This window comes from Lepisma saccharinum, chromosome 1, assembly GCF_977018435.1.
Source record: "Lepisma saccharinum chromosome 1, izLepSacc3.1, whole genome shotgun sequence".
NCBI lineage: Eukaryota > Metazoa > Arthropoda > Insecta > Zygentoma > Lepismatidae > Lepisma > Lepisma saccharinum.
Window position 1 is genome coordinate 142,908,751 of NC_139229.1, and position 14,319 is coordinate 142,923,069.

Genomic DNA, 14,319 nt, shown 5'->3' on the forward strand with positions numbered 1-14,319 from the left:
CCCATTCCAGTTCATTGTGTCTTCTTCGCCTTTCTTCTCTATTTCCTTGGCTTCCTTCCATTTTCTCACTAGCATTCTCTTCTCCCTTCCTATCTGCTTAGCCTCATCCCACTCTATGTCATGTCCTGTTTCTCTCGTGTGTTTAAATATTGCATTTCTCTCTCTCTTAAGTCGTACATCATCCCTATGTTGTTTCAACCTGTCTTTCAGCCTTTTTTTCGTTTCTCCTATGTACACACTCTGACATTCTTTACATTTTACTTCGTAGATAATCCCTTCTTCTTCCTCTTCTCTGTTTTCCTTTTTCTTGTTAGCATTCCTCACTATTCCTAAGATGCTTCTCCCTCCCTTCCTGTAAGTTTTAATTCCTGCTTTTCTAAGCACTTTGCATATCTTTTCTGTGGTCTTCCCCATACTCCTTATTCCAAACCTTCTCTCCTCTTTTTCTTTCTCTTCTAATTCTCCCCTGCCCGTTTACTGCCTTGGTCAGCATATTTAGTTTTTCATAATCATGGAAACAAGGCTTAATGGAGTTATAGTCTGAATTGAGTACAAGAACCAACACATTAGAATCGTGTTCAGCTCTTCACAAAATGTTTATTTTGTACTGCTACTTGTCCAGTGGTGGTAAATTTAAATTAAGATCTGTAAACTTGAGATTATTAGTGAGTATAGAGTTTGGAAAAGTAAAAGTACACCATACCTACTACAGTAGAATTTGAACTTGGGTAATTTGGATTTTTCGGTAATTCGAACATTAAATTAATTTCCCTTGAAATTTCCATTGAAACCCATGTTAAAAATTCATATGTAATTTGAATTTTCGAACCTTTTATTTAAATAATTCAAAGGTAGCTATGCCAGAGACCTGGGCCAGAGTCCTGGTTAAGCCTGCATTTTGCTCTGAAATTACTACATAGTACATCTCCTGTGTGTGCCAAATCTTCATGAAGAAATACAATAGTGTTTGAATAGTTTGATTTGAATTGTTTGTATTCCAGGTGAAAGTAGTGGGTGTGGAGATAGATCCAGCAATAATATCTGTGGCAAAGAATCACTTTGACCTAGTAGAAAGAGGCAACATGGAAGTCCATATTGAAGATGGTGTTAAGTTCATCCAGAATGCTGCAAATCAGGGTAAGAATTTTGATTCCATATGCAAAGTATCCTTCATGATAGGGTGTCAGACCGAAGTGACAAGTGGCATAAGTCCCTTTTATTCGTTTAAAAACAATGAAAAAGCATTCACTGCATATGCACAATCAGCAGACTGATGTGAAACTCGAGCAACATGTCACTTGTTACTAATTATATACACAATAATGATTTGTTTATCAATTCTGTGCAACTTGCCCATGATGCCGTAAAGACATCTTGAGCTCACAAATTGATGATGCATGCTACTTCCTTGTCATACACATGTAGAGACTGCTTATTACCATGTCACTCTTTACCATTGGTTGTTTCCTTGCAAACATCCAAGTGTTTCTCCAATTATTTTTTTTGCATCAATGGGACTGCTTCTGTGATCCATTGATTTCATTCCTCTTCAATTTATTGTTATATGATGACTTTGTGTTTCATTTCATGTTTTAAATGTTTGAAAACTTCATGACTCAGTGGCAACTGGTGGTCTGGCTCTATGGGTGTGCACTTCAGTCTTGCATCCAGGAAAGTTATACCACCCCTGTCAAATACTCGCACCTTTTTTTTGCATACATAATGATGCTAAATGTATTGGGAACCCAAGTTTTGATCAACTTTCACTGAAAATGAGGCTATGATTTTTTTTAACACTGATTTTTTACAAATTTCAAATATTTCTGAAATTATCCAGCCAATAATGAGAAGAGCGATGTTATTGTGCAATATGTAATTTGGCATTCGATAACCTGACAAAATCACTCAAAACAGAAATACTGATCTACAATATCAATACTATTGTCGATTTGCAAAATATTTCGTAAAAACTTCCTCCTCCGCTCTGCAGATGTTAATGAACAAGGAGGAATAATAACATTGGCGTACACCAAAGAAGCCGATCCAACTACCCCATGGAGGAAATCAGTTGTAATCTATCTAGCTGTTGTTCATTTCTAATGACAGACTGATCGAACCAAGCAAATCAAGAGAATAATAAATCTTAAAGAAAATTACAATACTCACTCAATCCACACTGCCCTGCTTCATACTTTAGAATTTTTCCTTCCCTTCCACCATATCCAGATATTACTGCAGTTGCTACAGTCTTTGTAGCTAACTTCCCTCCAAAAATTCAACGTTAAATATTAAGTCTCTGCTTTCGCTATGTACAGTTTCCCTATTCATCATGAAATCAAACACTTTGCACTGAAACAGGATCGACCTTTTGACAGGACTAAACAATTTTGCAACGCAGTAACAGATGACATACAATGCAAAACAGCGGGGGTTGATAATTCGGCTACTGCGCCACAGAGACGGTTTATTTTAGCCAAGATGCACTAAGTAAAGGCAATATCAGGCATGTTTAAAACACCTGTTTCGCTTTCAGTTGCCCCCTTCCCTGATTTCTTGCCCCCGTCATGCTCGGGACAGAATGAGAGAGACAATATACCATAAAATAAATCCCTCAGTTTGCAATGATGTTGCCTCGACTCCGTTACACTATCTCGAATGGAATGGGTTTGCAACATTACATTTCCTAACACACTGACCGCTGCGTTCAAGGGTTTCCTAAATGATGCAAAATCCCCAAGCCAGAAGACCCAATCAGCATCTGTGCAACGGCTGTGACAGCGTCCGAGGGAACGAAACTTGCATTGTGCGAGAGGTCCTCTGTCTACGCCAGTTGACACATGCTTCTCCACCACTTCTCTTGGTGAAGCGGCATGCGAACACTTGATGTTTCGAAGGAGATCGAGTTTAATATATAAGAATGATGATTTGCATTACAGATTTATTTGGGTGTGCACGTGTGAATGGGCAGAAGCTGCTACTGGCATGACTTCACATGCAGGGTTCTCACTGGCCTGGATATTCTGGAGAAATCGAGCATGTATGAAAGTCATGGAAAAATTGGGGTAACTCAAGCCTATTTTTGGACTTGAGAATGGAATAAATTCCACTTTTTACTTGATGGGATTCTATAAACAAATATTTTTATAATTTATTTTGAACAACATTGAATAAATTTTATTACTTTGAAAATCAGGTAAAATGGGAAACCTGAAATTTGTATTGCCATTGTGAGCGAGAACCCTTTTGTGAATATGACAAGGGAGTACATTCTTTTATAAATGAAGCTGGATTGTAAAAATTGGGAAATAAATACTTGACAAACCCAACCATCAAGGAAGTAAGTTTATCTTGTCAGCAGTGGCATCTCGTCCCTTGGGGCTTCCGGGGCTTAGCCCCTAAAGAAAAATGGACGTATTCACGTAATTATCAATCACCATAACGCATAACTATCACACAGTCTTTTAAAAGGTGATTTTTACCCACGTAAATTCATCGTCTGTTGCAATGGATACGACAGCGCTCCTAGCGGCATTGATGTCAATTATTGCTTTCCGGGGCACATCGCAAAGGAAGGCGTGGCCTACACCCACCTATGCTACAGTGAAGGTCACATGCTAACAGAGAGAGGAGGGGAGAGTGCAATGGATTTGAGTGCTGATTCGGGGCTACTTCCGTTGCGTCGCATTCGATCTCGCATGTTGTTCTGTAGTGTTTTGGTGGCTTTCGTGCGCTATGTTTGAGTGAGTTTGGCAGGGTTGATGTTCGAACACAAATTGATGAAGGACATAGGCTGTCAATTACAAGACACAATGAATTTGTCCAGAAAAATAGGCATATATTAAATAGAATTATCGATTGCTTAAAATTCTGTGGTCGACATGAACTTGCTCTACGAAGACATAATGAAAGAGAACAATCTTTAAACAGAGGCATCTTCCCAGATATATTATCCCTTCAAAGAAGAGGTAACTTTGTGTTCTTTATTGTAGTGAAGAGTTGAAAAACAAACTCTATCAGTAGATTGCATTCATTTTTTATTTAAAATTATTTAGAGGGTACCTTTTCAAAAACAGTAAAAATGACAAACATAGTTTTAATAACTCCAGTGGCAACAGCTGAATCTGAACGATGTTTCAGCACATTGAAGCGTATTAAAACCTACTTAAGAAATGCAATGGGACAAGACAGACCAAATGCCTTGGCACTTGCTTACAATAGAGAAAGAATACATTTCAAACATAAGAGGGCTTCAACGAAAAAGTAATAACAAAATTTGCTGAGCAGAACAACAGGAGTCAACGTTTGTAGAAAGGTATGTTTCACAACAATACCCGTTTCTTTTGTATTCATGTGAATTGTCATTATATTTTAAATTCTTTAAAAAAATAAGTCCAGTTTTGTAGTTTAGAAGATAAATACCCGTTTTTTTGTAATTCATGTAATTTGTCATTACATTTTAAATTCTTTCAAAAAAGTAAGTCCAGTTTTGTAGTCTAGAAGAAAAAATACCTATTTTTTGTAATTCATGTGAATTGTCATTATATTTTAAATTCTTTAAAAAATAAGCCCCGGCCAAATTTGAGGCCACGAGATGCCACTGCTTGTCAGTAGCCTTTACAAAAAATTTTGTTTCTTGCAGGTGATGCCTACAATGTGGTTATGTTTGATGTGGATAGCAAGGATGTACAAGTGGGATTGAGTTGTCCTCCTCAGCAGTTTGTCTCATACGAGGTGCTGCAAAGTGTCCGAAAATGCATTGGGGAAAATGGTAAGGTTTCTCCCTAATTGTCTTTACGGTTTATTTTTCATTTATATTTTCTGGGTTTTATGTACCAGGTTTCATTAATTATTGCATACCCAACAAATATCGAAATACAAAAAATACCGTAACATGTAGCGTTGCTCTTGTGCAATTTTGGCTAATTGTAATGGTGATTTGAACCTGGGAGCTTTGTTGCCAAGGTTGAAAGTTAAGCACTTAACATGCTCTGCCACAGAGCCGGTGATATTTATTAGCTCATAATTTCTACTGTAGTTATTTTACGTCACTTTTCTACCGCTTTTGTTAATCACAACAATGAAGATGATCCAATAGTGCCTCAGCTACGGAACCCTGCTTAAATGTTGCAAGAATAACAACTCGTGGTGCAACAGCCCTTGAGGGTCAGGGCCAACCTACTGCCACCGTCACTCCCACATGCTTAGCAGAGGTGGGCAATCATAACCCAATCACTTTAACGGGGTGATGTGTGGTCAGCAGGATGAACCCTCAGTCATTATTGTAGGTTTCCATGATGAATTATGCTACTCATTTGTAGCTCCCCATTTTCCTCACGATGGTGGGTGGTCCTATACACTGGCTGAAATCTCAGGAGAAAAATTGTTATGCTTATCCCAGGAGACTCGAATCTGTGTGAATCCTGTAGCCCGAGACCAAAGTCTGGTACTTTAGATGTGCACGGCCACGGTACAGGACAAATGTTTCAATAGACAAGGCTTAATTAATACAGAATGTGAATGCTAAAAAGCATGCATTTCTTCAGTTCATCATTAATTCCTGCAATTACCCTAGAGACAGAAGAGATTTAATATAAACAAGATTAGTTGCAGAGCTGAGGCAGAGAATGCAATGAGAGGAAAGTTCTTAAGGATGTGCATATGGGTAAAAATTACTCATACAATTTTGAAATACATTTTTTGATCATTTCCAATGAACGCCTGAGGCCACCCTTCTCGGTACCTTTCCAGCAGAGTCCTTCCAAGCTCAAATGATTGTTTGGTATTTTAACATGGTCTTTCTTCTCATTTTTTTCAATTATGTAATAAAAATATTCAAAATCAATAAAGGTTTTTTAATTATAATTGTTTGAAAACATTTAAATAACGACTTAAAATTTTTTTTTTTTTTGTCGGTAATATTTATCCAGTGCACATCCTTACATTATAGCAGGAAATTCTCATCTTAGTCTTTTGTCCTCATCTTTTAATAACAATATTATATAATGCAATTGACAAAATTAGTTTAATCAATGAAGATACTATGTACATACTTCAAAACCATTATAAAGGTTACATTGGGGTCGATTACGGGATGTATGAAAGTTAGTCTCCTGGAAGAAGTGGAACAATTTTCGACCTGTGTATGGGACCGGTAGTCACCCACCATCATGAGGAAATTGGGGAGTTACGAATGAGTAGCATAACCCAGTCACAAAGCTAAAATGATGACCAAGGGTTCATTGTGCTGACCATGCCTCACAGGCTGGTGCATTACAAATTATTACTTATTTGTATACAGGGTGTATTTAAATTCCCATTACAGACTTTGAGGGCTTGTAGTGGGGACCAAAACGGTTAAGTTTTGCATAGGAACTCATGTCCAGAAACGTACAGTTTCCCCGCTACAAGCAAAACACCACCACAACACACGTTCAACACTCCCCACGTCTGCTGCTTACTGTACGTTGTTTTTGTGTAACTGCAGCGTCCACTTACAACCTTAGTGACAATGAAGTTCGACCAGTCACAAATATAGGAGTGTGTTGTGAAAGAAGGAGAACACATGCATATGCTGAACATATTTTATTCAGCAGGCTACATGGAACAAAGGAAAACATAAATTTCCGCTGCAACGCAGCAATGTATGGTGTCCACAAAAAATAAAACATTTTTGTCCATCTACACGTGACATTGAAGTTCGACCACTGTTAGAGGGGATCCTGTTTACCATGGTGTGACGCCGCCCCGTCGGCGAATAACTGTGGCAATGCATCGGGGCATGCTGCGGACGAGTCGTTCAAGGTATTCCACATCGATGCGCTGCCATTCCTCCTGCAGGCAGGCGATAAGAGCAGCCACTGTCGTGGGTCCCCTCTGTTGCACACGTCGCTTAAGAACACGCCACACATTCTCAATGGGCGAGAGGTCGGGACTCGATGGTGGCCATGGCAGAGTTCGCACGTGATGGCGAGTCAACCATTCTCTTGTCAGCCGCGCTGTATGAGGTGTGGCATTGTCGTGTTGAAAGATGAGACGCCGCCTGTGGAACAGGTGCCTTCGCAATGTGGGTAGATGCCGCTCCAGTATGCGTGTATAGGCGAGTGCATTCACAATGCCCTCACAGACGTGTAGTGGGCCAACCCCAGATGCCGTCATGCATCCCCATACCATCACTGACGCAGGTTTCTATACCCGACGTGCATAACATTTTGCTTCATTCTGTTCCTCCTTCCGACAAATGACTGTTTTCCGTATTTTCCCGTACACAACATTGAAAATGGATTTGTCCGTCCACAAAACCCTGTTCCACTGCCGAAATGTCCATCCCCGGTACATTCGTGCCCACCATAGTCGATTGCCTTTGTTCAACATGGAAAGGAAGGGTTTACATTTCGCCTTGTACACTCGGTAACCACATCGCTGTAGGTAACGGCGAATGGTTCTGGTTGACATTTCAATGTGAAAGCATTCTGGAGTCCACAGTCATAATTCGGCCACAGAAACATGATTGTTGGTCTGGATGTAGAACCTAAATATCCATAGGTCACGCACACTCAGCAGGCGTTTTCGACCGGGGGCCTTACCTGGCTCTGTAGTACCCGTATTTTGGTGGTGTTTGATGATGCAGTGGACGGTTGACTTGGGTAAGTTCAGTTGGCACCCTATTTTCCGTTCACTGAGTCCATCCCGTTGCAACTCCACCACTCTTCTCCTCACGGTGTTGTCAATAGGTTTGCTCCTGGCCATGGTGATGATGCACTGCGGTTCCTCGGTGCACAGCATGCACTTATATACGGCGGACTCCCTTATCGTGTCCGTGACGTCATGCTTCCGTCGAATGCGCCACTATCTGGAATTTTCCGTATGGGTCTGGTGCCTGGTCGAAGTTCAATGTCATGCGTATAGTTCCCCGTTTTCGTTCTTTATGTGACCTTGGGTGCAACATGCTGGGATCACGATTCTTGCCTGCTCACACGCCTCCTCTTACACACATGCGTCACTTCTGCGGGTCACCCATTCCACCGCCTATGCCTCTGTGCATTTAATCACATATTCCTTTCTGGTCGAACTTCATTGTCACCAGGGTTGTACAAGAAGGGCTTGGTGTGGCAACCATTGACTTCAACACACACACCGTACCTACGTATCATGTTGTGGTACACACGATCACCAACATCTGCCGCTGCCATAACCCACGCCAGCAGGTCTTCCTCCAATGTCTCGGAAATCAGGCTCTTCATGTGGCCCTACAGAAAATAATCAAGCAGAGTCAAGTCCAGCGAACGTGCAGGCCAACGTACATATGCCCTGGTCATTGGCGTTGAAAATGCTGGAGAGTTCAACGTGTGTTGTGGTGGTGTTTTACTTGTAGTGGGGCTGGACATGAGTTCCTATGCAAAACTTAACCGTTTTGGTCCCCACTACTAACCCTCAAAGTCTGTAATGGGAATTTAGATACACCCTGTATAAAACCATTATAATTTGGACAAGAAGCACTTGCTTGTGGGTAATTTTTACCCAAAAAAAATCTTGCCAGAAAGTGATGGCAGGACAACAACTCCCAAAACTCTTCGAATTACGTTGCTAGGGCAGGATGGCTAACAGCTAAGTATGGTGTAGCTTCCTTATTTCTTACAGGATTGTTCATCTTAAATCTCGTGTGCAGAGATACAACACTTAAAGGAAAAATTGTGTCCACCCTGAAGGAAATATTTGGAAGTCTGTATTCGTACAAGCTGAAAGAGGAAGTGAACGAGGTCATCTTTTGTTCACCGGGACTTTTGGCACGATCAGAGAAACAGGCGAAAGAACAATTCAAGAGAGCAGTGTGTCTAGCAAATGAAGTGTCCAGAGGACGGAAGCTTCAAACAGGTGATCTTGTGGATGTGACTGATTTCATGAAGAGTTTGAATATTGTGTGAAGTTTGTAATTTTTGTATATAACTGCATAAAGAAATTGTTTATTTTTACAGACTGGTACTTTTGTGCACGTCAAATAAGTTCATCCCATAGCTGAATGGTCACTCTTACACTTAGTGCAAATGGCCCCCTGTTCAATCCTTGCTGGGAACCTTAAAGAAATTTAGTAGATATCAGACCAAAGGACTGCTGGATTAACGAAAATGCCGGATTAGTGGAGGTTCATTTAAAAATACTCATTTTAATAGCAAAACCAATGTTTTCCCTTTCACGCTCAACACCAGACCACTGTATTTTTTTTAAGTTACATATAATGCATTTTCCCACATTATACATTCAATCTTGATGGTCCCAACATTATAAAATTTTCCTTTTTCTCACATTTTAAGTTATTCAGCTTGGTCCACTGAAAAACAAAATCGAGGTTCCACTGTATGTTAAAATTACAAAGAGGTTGCTCCGTCACATTTGCTTTTTGATAGTTTGCTGAAGCTGGCAGCACTTGCTGGTTTATGAACAGGAAGATGGCATTTATTTTTCGTAATTATCTGGTTTCCATATTTGCGACTGCAGTGGTGCATCAGTATGGAAACCAGGTAATGAAAAGGTAACAAATGCCATCAGTATTTCTAAATTGGCACCTGGTTCAGTAACAAGGTTTAAGTCCACTTCGTGCCTAGATAGGCTAACGAGGTCTAAATGTACTGGGGATAAAATCTGTGAGCCATTGATTACAAGGCAACAGCATTAACCACAGCTATTGGGATGCCCCCAGAATGATTATGAAAAACATGTTTCAAGTGTTCAAAGGAAGAGCAAAAAGCATTTTTTTTTTAAAAAAAAAAAATCAGATATTTTGAATTTCAATGTATTTTCAAATTGCACTCGTAAAATGGTGTAAACCTATCTGGCAAGGGAAGGTGGCCAAAGGCCAAAGAAAAGTTTAGCTTTTACACAAAATAGGAGATGCTATGTATAGCACCATTCAGAAAAATGATTCATTCGTAGCTGCACACAAATTTCAGAGTAAATATCAGTAAAAGTTCTATTGTCATGGCTTTTCTCATGTCCTAGATTAAGGGGGAACTAAAGGCAATTTTGCAGTAACTTTTCGATAACAGATGGCAGCACCGTTTGTCATGGCAACCAAGCACATGAATCAAGAGTAGGTACTTATTTGTCTAGTTCCTTCTCCGTGGCCGGGCAGTCTAAGGTGCTGTGCTTTGGGCTCAGACTGCTAGACAGCATGGGTTCGAGTCCACCTGGGTTCACAGCCTGTGTATAGGGCTAGTGGCAACCCACCATCATGAGGAAATTTAGGAACTAGGAGAGTAGCGTAACCTGGTCACTGACATCTCCTATAAAGGCTGAAGGTTCGACGTGCTGACCACACGTCACCCCATAGCCGGTTGAAGAACTCCACACCTCTAGGTAGGATTGTGGGAGGGAGACTGGCAGTCGGGAGATAGGCCAAGGACCTTCAAGGGTTGTCGCACCATGAGTTATCATCATGTTACTATTTACCTAGAAAGTTTGTGCTTGGTTGATGGTGGCGTTGCAAACAAAACTTCAAATATTAAACATTGTAAGGTCCTATGTGCGACTGTACCACCTGTTTTTTTTAAACTAAGATATTCTGTTTCTCGGAGTTGCGCCCCAATAATGTATTGCAGAAAGATGTACATGTGTGGCAGGATGTTAAAAATTATAGCAGTCTGAAAAAATTAACTACATCTGAAAGAAAATTAGCGAGAAGAGATACAAGTCACCAGTGATGATAAAATCAAAACAACTTACATCATAAGTAAATACTCGCAGAGCTACCACTAGGAGCTGTAGGTGAGTGATCAGTTACGGCTTCATGTTCTGAAGGATGCATGTTCGAACCCGGTCAAAAGTTATCAATGAAGCTCCAACATGTGTGTGTTCGAATCTGCATTTTGACGTAATTTTTTTTTTTTTAAATCTTTTGTAACTATGCATATTCTCGAATACATGGAATGTGGGAAGTGCATACAACATGCATTTTCAATCCATAATTTGATCTGCTAATTTCTAAAAACATCTTGCATAATCATTTTATACTTGGGAACCCAATATCGAGGGAGCTGTTAGACCATAGTACCTACTTTCAGCGTGACTGTAAATCATATGCCTCTACATTTTAAACTAAAGATGATTTTGAGTTTGTTTACACAAGTTGGCTTTGTCACCTATTAATATGTTTAATTTAATCTGTATCTAAAGAGAAATTGTTCTGGAATCCTAGAATAAGAATGAAACAGACATTTATACTTTTACACAACGTACATATACTACAAATGTAAATCGGGATGATACTGATTGGCCGAAAAATGATGTGCTAAAGGTGGTCGTAAGAACATTTGTTTCGCTATTGTTATATATAGCCACAGATTTTAAAACAAAATTATAATGATGTGGTTGTTAAGGATTTTCACATTTAGGTTTCCACACTAAAGCAAGAACTATAGTGAAATCAATTCCATACACAACAATATGCTTGTATCAACTCTTACATCCTTTTTGTATTTATGGCTTGTCCACATGCCTTTGCACATTTTCTAAGAAATTTAATGTCAAGTAATTACTCTCAAAACCATTACATTTTAATTAAAAATAGCAGATGTTTCTAAATGTGTAATTAATTCCATTCTAGGCATACACTAGTTGGCACTGCACTGTAAAAAAAATCTACCATTGAGGAGAAGCGAACTTATCATACAGACTTGACTATAGTGATACAGTATTTCCACAACATTTTATTGCCCACTTTGACTTCTGTAAATAACAAATATTATTAGTGTGCTGGGAGTGATTACGTTCTTTCAATTTTTAAGGAATGTTTGTGCGTAGTTAGGGACTGATAAATGTAGTAATGCAAAGTCGATATCATCTTCTCTCACTAGGCATGTACACAATGCTTAAAATTACACAATTTTTCAAGGTGTAAAACAACAAATCATTTATCATTTTCATGGAAAGAATATAAATGGCAAACTGCAAGAGACATCACTTTATGAAATGAGAGCTTGCCACGAGGTTGCTAACAATTCCAACATTAATGTTTGCGTCTGTGTACAGATTTGGAGACAAGGTTCAATATCAATTATAGCCTAATATAAGCAAATATTGGGTTTGGTGCGTATTACTCACAATACTAAAAAATAAAAAATATTTATATTAGAACACAATAAAAATATCATATAAACTATTTTACTTACGTATTTGTGAGTCTACTTCTTGAGTTAGCTACGTTTCTGGGAAGCGACTGCCCCCTTCTTCAGGTATTCTTTAAGCATGCAATACTGCCATCCCACGTTGTTACATCACACAAGGAAAGGTTGGATGGGTAGGATTAGTTTTAACTGATAATTTTTCCGCAATCCTACCTTTCCTTGTGTGATGTAACGATGCCTGATGGCAGTACTGTATGCTTAAAGAATGCCTGAAGAAGGGGGCAGTCGCTTCCCCAAAACGTAGCTAACTCAAGGAGTACTCACAAATATGTAAAATAGAGTTTATATGATATTTTTATTGTGTTCTTAACTTTTTTTTTAATAAGCAAATAATCTGGTGATATCAATTCCATGCAAAACACTAGATTCAAATGATATACTACACTTAGAGTTTATTTTATTCGTCTTATTTTATGGCTTCAACTTTATTAAAGTAATTTGGTATTCAGCAGGGTCAAAAACATTTGCAATTTGAATAAAATCATTTGTCATCAAATTTGCAATTAATATTTTACAGACTTACATTAGTTTGCATTTTATCGTTTAAAAAAAAGTGTTATAGTGGAGATTCGAAGCAGATACACTTTGAGTGGTGGGCAATATCATAGTCACTGGACCACACCATCTTCCTTGATCAAGTGCTTACATGTCCTATCCCATCGAGCACTCGCACTGATTAAGAAAAAAACTTAGCAAAATCATGGTAACAGTGTTGGCTAAAATCTCTACCTCTGATTCTATTGCGATGAAATGACACTTCAAAAATTTTAATGATAACCACTACTTTCTGAAGGAATGAAATGTTTTCATTTTTTCACATAGTATTTCAGATACTTGCCGGGAGAACCTGCAGTCGTAGTTTCACCACAAAATCTTCCTTACTAGTCGTAAAAGAAATTAAATGGCACCGGTATTGACAAAACTACCACTTCAGCGCCATCTGTACACAGAAGTTTGAACATGACGGAGACCTTATATTTTGTTATTTACTTAAATACCTTCCATATAACAAAATTATAAGGATCACAGGTTCTAGTAAATAAAACCATCTTTTATATCGGAAAATTTCTTCCTTACCGAATCTTCTGTACTAGTTGTACGGTTATCCAAAGAAATTTGGGCCTATGCTTTAGAACCCTCTAAACTGGTCATTGGGCAGAAATTGTGAAAAATTCAGGTTCAACCTAGTCCAAATCTGGATCTGTAGCATACCATGTCATTGCCCTGTTTTGACTTATTTTTTTTCCCTTTTCCATGTTTACCTGTGTTGTAGATAGTGTCTGCTAGTGATGCTGTAATGTGATCTCACGAAGTATTTCCCATACACATAATGCAGTATGTACATGAAAAATAAATCTTGAAACCAGGACTTGCTCGGTAGGTAGTTAGTACAGCAATGACAGAGTACGTCAAGAGACCCAGGTTCACGTTCTAGTGAAGCATTCATTTTTTTCACTAAAACTGCTAGAAATGTAGAGTGTACCAAAAGGTAAGTTAATTTATACTTTAATTTTGATCAAAATGTCTTTCGAGAAGGTAATTTTATCATCAGCATTCCACAAACAAAGAGTTTATATAATGCACTTTTACTAAATGATTTTTCTTTTCACATACATTACAGCTCATCAGTAAGCTTGGATCACAAATATATTACATTAAATAGTTTCCTGCACATAAAAAGGAACTTCACTCATTCAAGTTACCTGCAACCCACACACACACACACACACACACACACGCACTACCATTTTGAAGCAAAACTATATCAGTCTTATTCAAACTGAGTTTCCTCCCCTTCATTCTTTTTCAAAATTTTCATTTGTGTGCAACTATCCCCAATCCCACCCTTTTCTAAAATTCAGCACACTGTTTCATACTTCCATGTTAACATACAATAACAAAAATTCTTTGCTCCTAAGTGAACACACTATCTCTTGCATCACAAAACTTACTCTACAAATGGCATGGCAATCAATATCACAGCATATTGTCTTTTTAAATAGATTCACAAGAACGTGCCTACGCATCTTAACACACAAGTAATGGCCTGCCTGCCTGTCCAGCACAGTTAAGAAAGTTATCATCCAAATAAACAGTCCAAGCGGAAAGCACAACACATACGGACACGCACACTCGCACAAAC

At 38.8% G+C, this 14,319-nt stretch overlaps 2 protein-coding genes across 6 annotated transcripts in view; one reads left to right on the plus strand and one right to left on the minus strand.

The window, feature by feature from the left end:
- The window catches only part of LOC145989247 (eEF1A lysine and N-terminal methyltransferase homolog), a 29,223-nt gene extending 20,252 nt beyond the window's left edge, over nt 1–8,971 (plus strand). Inside the window, exons 9-11 of the mRNA XM_083124568.1 lie at nt 1,002–1,137; nt 4,640–4,768; nt 8,638–8,971. Of these exons, the coding sequence (XP_082980694.1) occupies nt 1,002–1,137; nt 4,640–4,768; nt 8,638–8,921 (549 nt within the window). The 3' untranslated portion in view covers nt 8,922–8,971. The remainder of the gene's footprint in view (nt 1–1,001; nt 1,138–4,639; nt 4,769–8,637) is intronic.
- Nucleotides 8,972–13,745: 4,774 nt separating this feature from the next.
- Nucleotides 13,746–14,319, minus strand: part of LOC146001950 (SUN domain-containing ossification factor) — a 168,033-nt gene continuing 167,459 nt past the window's right edge. For all 5 annotated transcript variants that reach the window (XM_083139681.1, XM_083139671.1, XM_083139688.1 and 2 more), the window contains one exon: nt 13,746–14,319. This exon is cut by the window's right edge and continues 1,086 nt beyond it. The gene's annotated coding sequence lies outside the window, so the exon portion shown is untranslated.